General features: G+C 50.7%; 1 protein-coding gene across 1 annotated transcript; it reads right to left on the bottom strand.

Moving 5' to 3' along the window:
- Positions 1-130: 130 nt before the first annotated feature.
- On the bottom strand, positions 131-13966 carry CAVIN1 (caveolae associated protein 1). The gene is made up of 2 exons (XM_062508095.1): positions 13547-13966; positions 131-1439 (listed from the first exon to the last, which is right to left on the bottom strand). The coding sequence occupies exons 1-2, from the start codon at positions 13964-13966 to the stop codon at positions 774-776; spliced, it is 1086 nt and encodes a 361-aa protein (XP_062364079.1). The 3' UTR covers positions 131-773.
- Between the last annotated feature and the right edge of the window lie 2629 nt (positions 13967-16595).

Genomic DNA, 16595 nt, shown 5'->3' with positions numbered 1-16595 from the left:
GATCTGTGACCCGGGTGAGAAGCCTGCAGTTTGTGCTGTTCCTGCCACGGCTCCAGGGTACAGCGGGGAGGAGCAGTGGGTCCCAGCTGTGTGACACCCCGCAGGCACCCAGGGCAGGTCCAGCTGCAGGGTGGCTTTGTGCAAAGCTCACCCAGTCCTTGGGAGGGCAGAGAGGAGCAGCCCCACCTGTCCCACATCAGCTCAGCTTTGCCATGCACTGCCCATCAACAGGACTTGCTCAGCTCTTCCCTCCCATGCACCAACTGCATCCCAGTTCCTCTGGTCCCCCGAAAGGAGCAGCTGGTTTGGGTGCTGGGAGTCTTCTTGCTGTGCAGCCTGGCACAGGGGGCTGGGTGGTGTGAGCTGGTGGGCTACTTGCAGGAAGCTTTCTTGACACCAGGTTTATCTTATGGAGGACTCTTGAACTTTCAGCTGTACAGCCACTGTCTTGGGGTCAGCACTCTCCAGCTCAGTCAGGGCTCTGTCACTCAAAGCCCATCTTCAGGTGCAGGGCAAGAAGGCTGCAGCAGGAATGGTCTCCAAGGATGATTTAGTAGTGTAAGAAAAACAGTTCCGTGTTCCTAATGTATCTGTGCTAAAACTAAAATATAAAATACACCTTGTACAAGCAGGCAGGGGATCAGCGTCGGCTCTGCAGGGTAAGAAGGATGCATCGTGTACACTTCCCTGGGGCTCCAGGGCAGGGAGAGCTCGAAATCTGAGTGATAATGTGTTCAGCTGTTGTCCACAACCCTTGTGCTCTGCAGTCTGTCCTACTCGCTGTCACTCTTGTCTACCAGTACCGCGTCAGTCTCCTCCGTGATCTCCAGCAGTGTGTGCATGTCAGGGCTCTCCCCACGCATCAGATCTGAATTTTCTCCTTCCTCTCCACCAACCTCCACCAGCTCTGTGGCTTTCACCTCCACCTCACCCTCTCTTATTTTCTTGACATGGAAAGTGAAGGGTGGCACTTTGTAGACGGCTGTCTTGGACCTGGCATAGATGGTGTGGTCAGGGGTGAAAGACTTCCTCAGCTTGTCCCGAGAGCTCTTCATCTTCTCTCTCCTTTCGTTAGTCACAATTTTAGTGCCCAGTTTGTTCATCCTCTTCTCCAGGTTGTGGCGGGTCTTCTCCAAGTTGTGGCGGGTCTTCTCCAGGTTTTCCTTGGTCTTTAGCTTTGTCTTTTCCATCTTCTCCTTTGAGAATGCCTTCTTAAAGTCATCCACCCTTTTCATGCCGCTCCTTTTGATGCGTTCTGCCCGTGACTCTTCGATAATCTCCTCAATCTCCACCTCCTCATCTGAGGAGAGCTGGATGTGGTCCTCCTCTGCATGGTCCTCACCCACAGGGACCTCCTCACCCTCGCCTTCCTTCTCCAGCTTTTCACCTTCCTTTAGGGACTTGCTAATGCTCAGTTTAGACGGGAGCTTCACTTCATCCTGCAAGACACAGAGCGGAGCCAGTGAGACACAGACACCAGCAACCCTGGAGCCAGCCCATCCTCCCTCCCACAGTGCTACAGAGACATCAGCCTCCACCCAGCTAATCACACCCAGGTACCTCAGGCCTGGACTCATCCTCCCTTATGGCAGCTGATAAGTTATTGTGAAGAGGTTCTGCTTAGGACTGTCCCATACCAGGACTCAGGCCCCAGGTCTGCTCACCCTAGGCTGGCTCCAAACTCATCTGTGACACCAGAAGTACGGAACAGGCAGCCCACCACTGATACTGGAGCCTTTTCTCTTCTTCCTCTGCCCGTGTCAAAGTTCCTGTGCCCTCCAGTTTCATCTTTATCCCAGGACCTGGCCATTGCAACACCTCACTCTTGGCTGCAGGACAGTGGTATTCAGGTCTCCAGCCTGGCCAGGTCGAGCTGCGGCCCTGGGTGCAGTGCAGGGCCGCAGAGGCACAGCCAGAGCTGAGAGTTTGGCCACAGCACCAGCGTGCACATGCTGTCCTGGCTCCCCCAGGCTGCACTAAGACTTTCCCAAGACCTCAGGATCCAGATGTGGCTCTGGGGCATCTCTTGGGATGCAGCAGGCTGCCCTGTTTTTCCTATTTCTCCACTGGGGAATAAGTTAGAGAATTTGCCCGAGTCCATATCTGGAGATGGTGGAGACAGTGGTCCCAGCTCACACAGCCTGGTCTGCAAGGATACTCAGCTCTACTTGGGACAGGGCTGGATTCATTCAGCTTCTCCACGAGCCTGAGCCAGCCAAGATTCTGATCCCAGTGGCAGAGAACAAGCATGTGCCTGGGAGAGGGGCACAGGTCTGGAGCAGGATTGTTTTTCATCTGAGTAGCACATAGCATGCATCTCTGCTGCAGTGATTCACCTCTCTGTTCCTGGTACAGGCTGGAAATAGCCCATCACTGTACAGAACGTCACAGCTGCAGGGCTGCAGCTCACGCTCGGAAATTTATTGCCCAAGCAGTTTTAATCTACAGAGCTGGGTGGGAGAGGTGGGAGCTGCCAGGACCAGTGCTGTCAGAAATCCAGCAGCAGCCAAAGGGCAATGTGTGGAACAGGCACACAGCATGTGGAGCTGCTGTGCTGAGGTTTGGAGAAGAGCCTGGGCAGCAGGACAGGGCAGGTGCCATTCTGAGCCCTGGGGCAGGCAGCAGCATAATGGAGCAAGGACAGGATTCCAGTCCTGCACTGGCAGGAACTGGGCTCAGGGAAATCAAAGGGCAGCCCCTGGTGTACCCCAAGTGCTTGAAATGCATGGCAAACCGTGGAACACCGGCAGTGATTTGTGTGCCCCTGGCTTGGGGAGGTGTCCTGGGACTCAGGAGAGTGACTTTGCTGTCACACCTCCCATGCTCTGCATGTCACAGCAGCTACCACTGCTCCACTGCAGCCATGCACAATGAGCTGCACAGGTGCCAAGAGCCAGGACACTGGGGATGGACATTCCATCAAGTATGAGAAGGGCTGTTCCCGGCGCTGTTGTGGGACAGAACATCCCAGTCCCTGCTCAGCGTCAGAAGGGATGGCGTGCGTCCACACCCTCACCCTGAGTGCACGCCACTGCCCTGGCTGACCAAGGTCACCGCCACTCTGTGACTCTGTGGCTCTGTCCTGAGCTCCTGGAGAGAGGCAGGAGGAGATGCCCTCCCTGCAGACACAGGTGCTGTGCTGAGCCCTCTGTGCTGTCCCCAGCCCTGTCTTCCCTTGCACGCCGGAGAAGTGACACAACTCATTGAATACGTGACTCCAGCATAGCTTCACCTGGGTGAAATCCAGATGCCCTCAGCTGCTTTCTCATTTTTTGCCCAAACACAAGTAATGGTCCTTGGGCCAGCTGAAGTTCTGGAAGCACAAGGGCATCTGAAGATTCCTTTGTGAGCAGTGAAAAGCCAGCTCCATGGAGCATTGGGCTCTGTGAGGGTGACATTGGCTGCAGTGTCTGTGGTGAAAACACAGCCTGCTGGGGCAGAGCTTTCTTTCTGGGTTTTCTTCAGAACAGAGAATTGTGCTGGGTGAAGTTCCTCACCCTCCAGATCACAGGTCAGGTCTCATAAACTTTGTGGAGATTAAGGGGTGAAGCGGCCAACATGTGTTTTCTTCGTTTGATGAGCCACTTCAGCAGAAAACAATACATACGTTCTCCAGAGGACCAGGTCAGTCCAGGGCAAACCCACATTATGGGGAAGGCAGGGATCCTGTTCTCCACAACAACACCTGCCAGAGCAATCCCAGAAACTTCCAGGGACCCTGCCCAGCCCGCAGAACATCAGGAACTCCAGCCACTTCCTTCCCTCTGAGGCAACACAATGAGCCAGAACAAAGGCATCCCCCTCTCCCCTGGCAGGGTTGTCCCTGGAAATGGGCCATATCCTGCAAACCCTGATCCTATCAGCCCCTTGTGAGCTCCAGAATATGTGTTTGCAGAAAGAAATACCACCTCAAAAACACCACGTCTGTCAAATAGCAACCTTTCCTCATGCTACACCAGTACATCCAGCTCTTGACTGAATCTTCTGATGTGATGGGATGGGCTGCACCAGCAATGCTCCCATCCAGCCTCAGCAGCATCCTGCAGCTCTTCCCTCACAGCCACGAAGACATGGCCAGCAGCAGCTTTTGATACATGGGACAGTGGAGCAAACCCTGTTTGGGTGCCTGCAGCTCTCTCTAATCCTGCACTTCACTTGGAGAGCGGCTGCTGCCCAGTTCTGCGATCCCACGGGCTGCACTCAGACACTTCTCCCACTTCTGCTGGCCATGCTCCATCTCCAGAGCCCAACCCCAGCCCTGCAGTGCTTACAGCTCTGCTCTTGCCTCTGTAGGGAGGCACCTCATGGATCAGACCCAGAGGCACAGAGGGAGCACAGCCCTTCCCACACGTGAGGATCCCAGCCTTCCCCCTTGGGGCTGTTTCTGAGAGCTTTTCTCCAGCTGTGCTTGGGAAACCCTTCAAGTCCTGCTCCTGGCCTCTCTCTCTCTCTCTTAAGCATGGTATAATTCCTGCATTTCCCGTCCCCAGGCCACCTCTTCCTCACTGATTGCTGATCTGACCAGTAGATCAGCTGAAGGACAGCTGTAGGATTTTCAGCAGCATGCTAAGGGACAGTCCTGGGAGTCCCAGCTCACCTGCATTCAGGGAACATTCCTGTGGGTTCAGACACAGCACAGCTGGTGCAAGAACATCCACAGCTCTGGTCCATCTTAATGGGGATGAGGACATCCTGCTGACCATCCCTTGCAAGTACCCCCTCCCTGTACCCAGGGACTCCCCAAAAACCACCAAGAGTCTCCTCTTCCCTGCCTGGAAGGTTTCTACAGTGGAGAGGGAGAAGGGAAGCTGCCTGGTGTGGGCAGGACATACCTGCAGACACAGGCAAGGAAGATAATGGGACATGACTGGAATAATCAAGAACCATCCCAGGCCCACAGGTGGCTGCTGCACAAATCCTTGCTCTGAGCAAGCCACTATGCTCTCTGCACTTCATTTCACTCATGACTCATCCAGTTGAACCACATTTTTAACATCAGGCATCTATTTTTACTCGGAAAACACTGATCCTGAAGTGGGTGAGTCCAAAACCCTAGGTCTTGGCATCCCTGCCTGTTGGGGTGTTCAAAACCTGGCTCCCAATCAGCAGAGGCAAACCAGTTCTGTCCTTTCTGCTTGGATCCAACTGGCACAAGGACAGTGGATAAACAACATTTTTCAGAAGATTTTGGTATCATCAGCAGCAAACTCTGTCCCTGCTCTGTGTACAGTGCAGAGCTGCACCCAGCAGCAGGACAGGGAGCCGGCGTTGTCCCTGCAGCACAGACCTCCTGGGATGAGCTGTGCTTTGCAAAGCTCCCTGGCACTGGGCCGGTCCATCTGTGGACTTTGTGGGCACCCAGAGGGGCCCCAGTGCCCACAGCCAGCCCCAAAGGCAGCTGGCTGCCAGCTGCTCTGTGTCCTCCTACTTCAAACAATTCCAAGAGCTGTTGGATCCACAGCAGTCACTCCCCGGCTCCCCTGAGTGGGATTTTATCTGACATTGTTTTCGAGTTCCCTGGCAGTGAGTCACCCGCAGCCCACGGCCATGGACACTCGCCTGGTTGCTACAACACACATAAACACTTCCCCTGGCGTATAAAAGGCCAAGGAGACACAGAGCTGAGCTGCATTCCCAGTCAGTGTGTAAGAAACAGAGTCCCAGCACTCCCAGCAACTCCGGTCTCTCTTGGAAGGTTTAATGGAAGGTTCTCACATGCACATGCAAATCACATCTGCAATTCATTTCACTCCGTTATTTTTACACAACTGCAACAGCACAAACAGTGAGTTTGGTTGACATTTGCAGCCACAACGTGCAGAAAATGACCAGCTTACATTCCTGGGCTCCACTATGACCAAATCAGGCCGATGCCAATGCTGGGTGAGTTGGAGACTGCAGCCCCTCCTGCACCCCAGCCCTCCCTCTGCCCACCCCGGGCAGCACAGCCTGGCCCTGGCCCTGGGGAAGCCGGGGGAGGATTAGGAGCTTGGGCAATGAACAGCCTCCAGGTCAGGTCAAACCATGCCAGAGGAGAACAAGTTCTGCTCTCCCGTTGCCATGATAACTGCTCTGCTCTGCCAGGCCTCAGGACACTTTTGTGCTGACCTTCCAGCAGTGTCATGGGAAGGAGGATTCAGCTATTCCTGAGTAGCAGCAGCATGCCTGAGAAGCACCCTGAGCCTAGCAGGGCTCAAGAGTGTCCAAATACCTTGCACAGAGGGGGCTGTGCTTTCCTCTTCAGTGCCCAGTGCCTTGGTGGAACAGACCTTTTCTGTGGAGACTCAAATTGCTAGATTGCTAGATTTTTTTTCCCCCTAGACCACAAAAAAAAAAAAAGGCTTTTCTTACATCTGACACTCTCCTTGAAAAGAAGTTTTCCCTGGCAGCTTTGCCCAGAGACCACAATTCCTGGATTTGGTTCACCCTCACCTGGCTCTTGGAATACTCCAGTCCACCCAGGTGGCCATTCCCACTAGACAGTGCAGCACAAACTGCTGGGTGACCCCCAAAGGGCAGCTGGAGCTTGGTGTGTTTTGTCCAGTAGCTGCACAATGACAGAAAGGCAGTAGGCCACTGTGGCCTCTGTGGCCTGAATGTTCTATGAACAGCAGTTAAAAGTCACCACTCCAGTGTGTGCAGGGCCTGACTCCAGGAAAGCAGCACCAGAGGCTATGGCCAGACAGAAATGGGAGATGCTGCAGGGGATGCCTGAGGCACTGGAAGATTATGTCACAGTTTGTGCTGTCTGCCTGTTTTACCTGTTTAAAACAACAACTTCAAACCATTTCACAAACTAATGCTCACAAGAAGCCTGTGGAGGTGGGTGTTTCTGGGCTGTGCTTCAGAGGGAAAAGTTTTGGGGCAGCCCAAAGAGCAGGTGGGATTTGCCCTCCTGTCTGCCCACAGCAGACACCAGCAGAGCCAACTGCCCCTGGCCACTTGCCCTTCATGCAAGCCACACAGCAGCTCCTCCCTCCCAAATCACCGGAGGGAAAATCCCAGCTCCTCACACCCACGCTCATGCAGCAAGCACGTTAGTCAGCAGCAGGATCAGCCTTGCAGGTCTGAGAGCCTGAGGCAGCCCCAAGCAGGCGAGAAGCAAAGGCTCGGAATCAGCAGCTCCCAGAGCTTCGGAAGAGGTTCAGACTGATCTTCGGGGGGTGCTGCTGACGAGGCCCTAAACTGCTGCCTCCTGGCGTGTCTTCTGCTGCCCTGGGCCTGTCTCCATGGGCTGGGCTCACAGGGCAGTCCCTGGCGAAGACTCAAGGCACACGCGCGGCATCTTCTCGGGCTAAGATGAGGAAAACTACATTTCAATGGCCAGGGAAAGGAAGCACAATGGAAACACTTACCTGTTCCTGCCGGGAATCTGATTAGGGACACGGCAACAGTGATCCAGGTTAGCATGAGAACAGGCAGAGAGAAAAGGCACAGGGGTACGTTTTAGTAAAGGGAGAAGCCAGGAAGCAATATTTGACAGAACAGAGAGTCAGCAAAGATCTGTGAGATGGAAGAGTGTCTCTGATTCAGAAGGTCCCAGGAGACACAGGATCCCTTCTGTGGGTTCAGGCACATTCTCATTGACACTGCTCAGACAGGGCCAGACTCTGCTCACGGTCACAAGGATTCAGTGTCACCTGTTGGGGACATGTCTCGCTTTGCTGTGGTGTAGCTGAACTGAGAGTTTGCTTGTAAGTGTAAGATCATGAAAAAAAGGGTTGTGATTTTAAACCCCTGTGGTTATTGATTCAAGTGCAGGGGCTGCAGAGATTGAAACAGGCGGGTGCAACTCCAGAACTCTATCCGCTGGTTTTGTCACGTACTGACCTTACCCTAAACCAGCGCCAGATAATTCCCAGCAGCTCCCAGATCTCTGCACCCAGTGACACAGCAAAGTCAGGCATGGCCTTGACTCCGGGTTCCAAGGGCTGGACAAACTTTGTCTCCAGTCATGCCAAGAGGTTAATGAAAAGAGAGGCCTCAAGCCTTAGAGATGAGACTTTTGAGTCCTGCTGTAAGAAGTCACCGAGGAATACCGCTGAGAGAACAAGATCTAAAATATGAGGGGAGAAAGCAAATCAGGTTTGGATTAGGTGAATGTTAGAGGGATAAATAGTTCATTCTCAAGTAGCATCTCCCTGGCTAGCAGAGTCCTCCCAGCCTCTGTAATTCTGAGTGTTGTGCAATCTGCCTGGCACTTCTTTCTATCAGGCACATCCAGTTCCCTTGTGTCCTGGAAGCTATGTCTGAAAAGCTGGATCTGCTTCATGAGCTGTGAGAAACAACAGCCTGGTACAGGCACTAGAGCTGGCGCAAAGGAAGAGAGGGAGGGTGGGGAGAGGAGGAGGCTGTGCTTGGAAAAATGCTTTTGCCTTTAGTGAGTCAGAAGAGAGGCAGGGCTGTAGGAGACAGAGAAGTAAATAGATTGAGTGTGAAAAGGAGGTTTTTTTCCCCCTCTGACAGCATTTAAAAGTTTTGATACCATTATCAGTCTGTTTGTACCACGGGCTTTGCTCTCAGATCTACTCCTCCCAGATAAATCTGTCTGAGCTGATTGATGACTCCGGAGCTGCTCCAGAACAGCAAAGCAGTAAAGATGGGGTTTGTGTTACAGATTACTTGCAGACACTGACATTTGCATCCTCACATAACGCTGGAGACCAAACATCCCGAGACTTTTTCTTCTAAATATTTGATTTTCCTTTACTGATACTGCACATTTTGTTTCTGCTCTTTGTCTATCTCACAGCTGGACAGTGGATTCACAATTCTTCAGGTGCCCTGTAAGTTGTAAGAGATCTTGCAGAATCAAGAGAACAATCCCAAATGGGATAAAAGAGGGCTAAAGCTGTTGCTGAATATGAGTCATTGCTGTGCCTTCTGGGTTGTGCACATGAGAGGCCTAAGGGAGGAATATGTGATCAGGAGGGATATTACCTTGGGTTTTTTTTCATGAGTCACTACTCATCCAATCTAACCCCATCCCAATGGCTGGGCAGCCTCTGGCCCTTTGCTCTGAGACAATTCATGGCTGCACAGCTCAGTCTGGAACTATAATGCTGAAAGGATTTTAGCACAGCAAACAGTTCTGGCACCAACTGCTTATAAATAATAGCTGAGCAATGAATTATTAATGCAGTTGATATTAGACTGCAACAGAGAAATCCATGCTCCAGAGTTGTCTACTGGTAGACTAGTAATCTGCACTAAAAAAAATCTTAAGAGTCAGAGTTATTAACATCCTGACTTTTTTTAAGGCTCAGTCTCCTCTGAATTATTATCTTGAGACTTTTATAGTTCCGTAATATGCAGAGAATATGCAAGATTTTTGTACATTGGGATGTTCACGTGGTCCCCCTATAATGGAGGCAGCACTGACAGGAGCTGCTTTAGACTGGATTTGCAGTGAAAGTTAAACCCGCTTTTAATTTAAAAGTATTATCAGAAAGTAAACACAGTGGCTGCTGCAGTGCAAATCACTGCAGTGACCCACTGGGAAGAGGGCAGGATGTTCCAGCATGTGGAACCAGCTGATCTTTCAGGAAAAGCACCCCTTGGGTACCTGGTGCCTGTGTGTATCCCAGTGCTGTCAGCCAAATTGCTCTGAAAATTCCTATTTCCAAATAGGAAATACTTTTTGAGCTGGTAGCAGGGCAAAACTCCACTGAACTGCAGGCACGTCTCCCACCCAGGCTGTCCTTCAGGCCTGTGGATCTTGCTGGCTCTTGTCAATGCTCCACTGCCATTAAACTCATCATGAATGAGCTTCTGAATGATTAATTTGAAACAAAATCATAGCTCAGGGCAGCTGCCATTCTGTTTGGGCAGTGGAGAAAGGCTGTAGCCCAGGGGCAGTGGGTTTGTATGCCCTGGGCTCCCTGCCCTGTGCTTCTTCTCAGCCCCCTCAGCTCATGTCCTTTTCCACATTCTCTTTTGAGAAGCACAGACCCAAAACCAAGGCAGTTCAGGCCTCTGAATCTGTCACATTAATGTGTGGGTTTGAAATCTACCCCTCCTTCTCTGGATGTACAGCCTCTCTGCTCCCGTCCGTATAAGGCCCACGCGAGCACAAAGCCAGGCTGGGCTATTTATATTTCCTTGCCCAGCCCTACCCACCCAACACTGCATGGCTGGGATCCAGGTCCCACCCTGCTCTCCCAATAGCACAGCTAGTTCTTCCCACGGAATCTCCCATCTCACACAGCTCAGAGCAGCCACCAAAGCCCCCTGAAGAGCAGATGAGCCCCACTGGAGCCTCTGAACAGGACAGTGTGGGGAGTATGCACTCACACCCCTTGGACAAGGGCTGCTCTTCCCAACAAAAACACTGCACACCCTGAGCCAGAGCTCCCAGAGCTTGGCGCCCACACGAGCCTCAAAATAAAGGACCAGCACACTTCAGAAATTCAATATTCCATGTGCATGCTGAATGCTGCAAGGGTTTGTCCGTTGTAACAAAACCAGCCCTTGGCATTTGCAGGAAAAGGTTTAATTGTTAAAAAAATGTTTGGAGGGAAATGCCAAGCTTACATAAAGTGCCACGTGCCACTCTCCAGCTAAACACTGCACAAAGTCTGGTTTCAGAGCACTAGCTGCTTGCACAGGACATCCATTATTTAACCATGAACTGCCAGTAACCAGCCCCACGTTCAGGATCCTAAAACCAGGAGATCTGGGATGAAGTCACTTTCATTTGTTTTTATTAGTAACCACTCTCACGGAATTTTTTTGGTGTCCTGATTTCTCTGAAAGACAGGAGCCCAGGACAGAGGCACAAAGGAAGCTCTGAGCTCTGTTCCCAGGGGCTGGTGAGCAGTGCAGGCACTCACTGACATCAGACTTTTTAGGAAGGTAACGTCTGTGTACACAGTGGCCTGTCAAAGCTGTCACATATGCTTTGGCTCAGCAAGTTTTCAAAAGAGAAAGGGCAATTTGGAGGGTAATAGCTGTTTTCAAGTTTTATTCTAAAGAATTGCTCTATTTCCCTACATTAAGTCTATACAAAAACTCTTAACTTGGAGAAATCAGACCAGCTCCTGGCAAAATCAGCTCAAAGAGGGTAAGCAAGTAAGAAATGACAAGTATGGATGGGACTGAGAGCAATGCCTGTAAATGTTCTGCTCAATACCTCCCCTCAGCCAGTACAAGGGAGTGATATCCAGCCCTGCACTTTCTCCCCCAAATTTTGAAACTACCCTAGCAGATGTGCTCGGGATTACGCCATAGGTCAGGCTTTCCTTGATAAAAATTTGGTTTTCATCTCCTAATCTATACCGACCAAAACACAATTCTCACAGGCAATCTGACTTCCCTCCTAGGTGCAAAAAGTCTTATTTGCACTCCTGAAATAATCCCTCCATAATGACTGATGTCTCAGGACTCAATGCTGAGCAAGTAATCAAACATCAAGAACCAGCAAAGACCTCGTTTATCTTTACATTTCTTCCAGCTGCAGAACTGTGCAACATTGAACCCTACAGAGCACCACTCCTGTTCTGCTCAGATCTCTCACCAGAAAACAGCCACTGCTAGGATTATGGAATATTTTACGTCTCTTAGGATGAGTTTATCTCTTGTTCTTCAAAAGAAAAGACTAATAAATCTTTGGACTTTTTGCCACAGCAACTGAAAGCACACAGGAGTCTCCCCCATCTTGGGCAAGTAGCTTCCCCTGAGTCAGAGAGGAGCGATAATGTGCTCAGCACTGCAGAATCAATTACATGACCAGTAACTTACCCAACAGACAGTTGGGGGGTTTGAGAAGTGAGACACCGAATTAGATGAGAGTTATTTTGTAATTACTTGGTTTTAAATGTAGACACCATTAGGAAAGCACAGTGAATTCCTAAGTTAACCCCCAGGGTGGACCCCAGCGCTGGATGCTTTCCTGCTGGGACTCGCTCTGCTCCACTCCCACGGAAATGCCAGCATGTCCATGAGGGCATATACAGCTCCATTTCATATTGTGCAAACCTGAAGAATTCCTCACCTGTGCTCTGTGACAGTCAAATCACAATAAATTCCATGCTGGGAAATGATCCCAAATCCCAAATAATTTCTTCTCGTAATGTCTCCATGATTCCTCAAGTCCCTGGCACAGCCCCTGGCCAAACAACTCTCCCTGAGGCTGCTCTGTGCTCACCACAGCAACAAGGGCAGGCCCTAAGCCTTTAGAAGCAGAATTGCTTTTCATATTCAAAAAGAAACTCTGCTCAATATCAATAAGCCACAGCAAAACAACACAAATTGCTCATGAAACACTAACCTGCAGATGTTTGGGATGCTTCCCAAGGACCTTGAACCTTGCCAACTTCCTACCTATTTCCGTAACTGACATGGAATGTTATGTTTAAACAATTCCTTTCACTCCTCTAATTTTGCAATGGTTGTTGCTTCTATTTTATTTTTCCATGGAGAGATAGATACAAAAAGCTCATAATAAATCCATACACATATATTTGTCTGTAACTGGTTGTGTTTCCTGTGTTTCCTGAATAGGCTCAACTATTTCAGCCTTTCAGCTGTGATTAAACAACAAATGCTCAATCCCTGAACCAAGGAGACCCACAGGACCTGTATGTGTCTGACCCCTGAGCCTGTCATGAACCAGTCACCCTCAAACCTCACATTATTCTGCTTTTCTTCTCTCTCTTCCCATGATCAGCACTGGAAGCTTCTCTATTTTATCCTAGCGCTGGCTATTATTAACCCAGAGGCTTTCAACTGTAACATTAACTGTTTCACTCACTTTTCTCCCATAGCCCAATAGAAGAGTTTGCTCTGATGCAGAAAACTTAACTCCAGGCAGTAAACCTGACAGAATCATGCTCCTCTCTCTCTCCTTGTTTAATGTGAATTGAAAATTTCAGCACTCAGCGCAGGGGTGAACATCAAGCAAACCAAAGCTGTTATTGATACCAAACAACAAGGAAGTTCAAGGCTTGCAGGATGCAGAAGCAAGAAGATAGGAATTGTACAAGCCTTCAGCAAAGGCCACCCCAGGTACTGCCAAGCTCAGGAGGCTGGGCTGGATTTTCTCTGACAGCTCTATCTGCCCTGGCTGGACAGATTAACCCTGAGGCTGGGGTTACTATCACTTGTTCCCAGATGCATGTCACAAATCTGAAATGTTATCAGTCTCCATGTAGCCATGCACATGGTATCTCTTGGTAGAAGAGACGTTGACAGATGGATTTACAACAGCCCCTTCCAGAACCCAGAGCACTCTTGGTCTTTGTTGAGCTAAGCAGTAAAATCGGCTTATTTTGGTACTTTTGGCCCATTGCAGTAAGTTCTTAGGGTCTTGTTCCCTTTCTGCATTAAAATTCCTGTTAAATGGGACAACTCTGTCAAACTTTGTCTTAGGACACACAGAAAATGTTAAACCACGAATGAGAGTGAGGAGGGACCCGCCTCAGTTTGGACTGCCAAACAATCTGGGGAGTTTGGGAGAGGGCTGGGCCGAACATGCAGCGTGACAGGACCCTCAGCAAAGAAAACACCCACTAACAGGATGTAAACACACAGTGAAACTGCTCCTTACCTGATAGATCATGACTTTAAAGTTCCTGCGTTTCAGGAGCTCCGCTTCATTGGCCTCCAGCTTCTTGATCTGCCCGGCTTGCTTCTCCAGGTTCTGCCGCACTGTTTTCACGTTGACGCTCACCTTGCGCACTTTCTCCAGCATTTTGTTGACAGTGTTGCTGGTGGTGGTGTGTGCCTTGGTCAGCTTGGTCAGCTCTCCCTGGATGCTGGTCACTGCGCTATCCATCTCTTGCTGTCTCTCCTCCAGCTGTGTTTGGGTCAGCTGGATCTGATCCACCGCTCCGATGATCTTGTCCAGAAGGGTCAGCACCATCACGCCGTTGATCTGGTCTGTTTTGATGGGCTCCTCGGGCGCTTGCTCCTCCGAGGTCTCAGAAACAGTGGGTGGCTCGATGATTTGCAAGGTGGTGTCCTCCATGGTCGCTCAGGAGTCCTGGCTCACGGAGCCCGGAGGAGCTGTCACTGCAGGGAGAGAGCAGGGAAAACTGAGCCCGAGCCTCAGTTAAACTCCGCACTGGGAGACACGCCAGGAATGGGGAGCGCAGTGAGTGAGTGTCTGTGCTGAAATTCAAATGGCACAGCTCCGCACAGCCGTCCAGTGGAACTGCCCTGCAAAATTTTCCAGGCTTGCAGGTCATTGGCTGACTCCACCTCAGCTATAGAAAAGGAGCCGCTGCCAAATGCCTGCTGACCCACCCTTTTGAAATGATTAAAATAGTTGGAGGGGAGACGATGGCTCTGCATGCAAACACAAGCACAACTCAGCCAGGAATGCAAAGCTCTGGAACTGCAGCCGCCCCTTTTTACCCTCAGTCTAAAGGCCCTGAAGTAACAGGAGGAAAAAACAAAATCCTGTAGTAAACGGTTCGGGAAGCTGCTGGGAAGAGAGTGGGAAGCAAGCAGCCCCATCTGGGCACAGCTGTGTGCACTGAAGGCTGGTTTAAACAACTGCACATGCTGGAGTTCAGCTGGAAGTTCAGACTTTTTGCCAATATTTAGGTTTGGTTTTTTTTTTTTTTCCAGGACTACGAGAGCCCGATTTTCAGTATTTTAAAGAAATGCTCCAATTTGAATTCAGTAGTTATAGCATGAAAATGTCTGATCTTAGGAATGCCCCCTCCCATATATGTGAATGCATGAGAGACACACATGGTACATGCAGGGTGCAACACATCTCAAATTTAACACAGAGAAGGGTAATTCACTCCTGAAGTGAGGCAGCTGGGCACTCCCCCTAAAGGAGCTCTCTAAGCTCCACAATCCTCGAGCCTTCTACAGATCCAGTCCAGTTTAAATGCGGGACATGCTGCAGCATACACTGCTTGTAAACAAAGCCCAAATTCAGGGGGTTACTTGTGGATTTAGTGGTAAAAACCCGAAATTATTCAAAACTAGGAGACACGTGGGAGGCACCACCACAGACTTTGCAACAACCCAGCTGGAACATGCCAAGAATGTGGAGAAGGAAAATTCAGATCTTGGGAGTGACCCTGGGCCAGACCCTTCACTTTTCTGGGGTTGGCTCAGCCAGAGGGAACCAAGTACCCATGGACAAGAGCTGCCACTTGGAAAGGCTGTGGGCACACTGGGAAGGTGGCAGCTTCCCTCATTGTATAGCTTTGACAACTGTTATTCATCCTCAGCACCTCCTGCCTCCTGCCAGGCCAAGTCTGCTCTTGGCCTTTGCCACTGGCTGGCAAATACCAGGAATGTCCGGGGCTCCTCCCAGCTCAGCTGCCTCAGGGCAGACTGGGAGAAATGATCCATCCCAGCTACATGGTGGGGAACCCTGTTCCACAGATGCAGAGGGACATTGTTCATTCACAATGTTCCCAGCAGTCAGCACTTTCCCTGCCACGTCCCTGCCCCGTGACTGCTCACTGTCCCCACTGACCTGGCCTGGTAGCTCTGGGATCACAGAATTGCATCCTGTGCCCCCACAACAGCCATTATGTCATGTACTGAAAACAGGCTGCTTTCTGGACAATGTCCTCTCCTGGAGGGAACTTTTTCCAGAGTGTTTATTTCCAGTGTTTGCTGCTACTGAGAGTTCCATGAATAAAAAAAAGTCCCTCACTGTAAGCAGCCAGTCCAAGGCCCCAGAGCTTTTTGTCCCCAGGATCACCTGCTCCAGGGTGGGCTTCCACAGATAATTGTGTAGGGATTCAGGTATAAGACAGGACATGCGCAGAGAAGAGCTTCTGGAATTTGTCCAGAAATTCTGAGTTTCTCAATTCAGCCATTAAAGTGTTATGTGGAGACTCATCAGGTTCATAATAATGAATTCCACTGTAGTAACAGATTAATTAATTAATTCATTGAGCATTTGATCAAAGCCTGAAACTTTCAGAGGCCAGTTGTAGAGCAAAGCTGATATTTAAAGTCTTCAACATCCATTCCACATGTAACTCCAATGAACCTCTGTGCTTTTGGATGGCCATTTGGAAATAATAAAAAACAATTGCCTGAGTAGGTCAGTCTGGATAGAGCCAGATCAACCCACAGGACAGGGATGTCCATCTGTTCCTGGGGCAACAGGGAGCTGAAGTTCCCCACTCAGTGCCTCTGTGCCCACAGCAATTGCCCTGGGCTGGAATTCCCATGGGCTAGAATGCCACGAGTCATTTTCTATGTCTGGATTAACTTCAGTTCAGCTCCTTTTCTGCTGTGGAGACACACCAGGAACAGCCAATGACTGGGAATTTGCAGCCTCCCCTCTGGAGCCTAAGTCTGGAGTCGATTGCTTCCAGTGGGAACGAGGGCTGGATCCGGGACTGCTCCTCGCTCACACTGTGCCTCGGATGTCACTGCCCCAGGCCGTACACGGGGCCGCACCCCCGGCCAGGCCGGGCAGGAGGGAACAGGCCGCGACCTCGCGCCTACAACACGCACCCCGTGACGCCACCGTAGCGTCACTGCGCCGCTCGTGATGTCACAGGAAGCGATGTGGTCCAACCATCACTTCCGGGGCGGGGCCGTGCGCGGTCTCCTGGAAACGTGCGCGTGACTCCGCCCCTCCCGGACGGTGACGCCGCGGACGGGAGCCG

This window comes from Cinclus cinclus, chromosome 24, assembly GCF_963662255.1.
Source record: "Cinclus cinclus chromosome 24, bCinCin1.1, whole genome shotgun sequence".
Taxonomy (NCBI): Eukaryota; Metazoa; Chordata; class Aves; order Passeriformes; family Cinclidae; genus Cinclus; species Cinclus cinclus.
The sequence above is the reverse complement of the archived record's forward strand: the minus strand, read 5'-3'. Positions and strand labels throughout refer to the sequence as shown.

Excerpts from the sequence above, each read along its gene's own strand:
- CAVIN1 (XM_062508095.1), bottom strand. The coding sequence starts at position 13,966 with ATGGAGGACACCACCTTGCAAATCATCGAGCCACCCACTGTTTCTGAG. Across the intron at positions 1,440-13,546 it reads TTAAAGTCATGATCTATCAG|GATGAAGTGAAGCTCCCGTC; the intron begins GTAAGGAGCAGT and ends TGTGTCTTGCAG.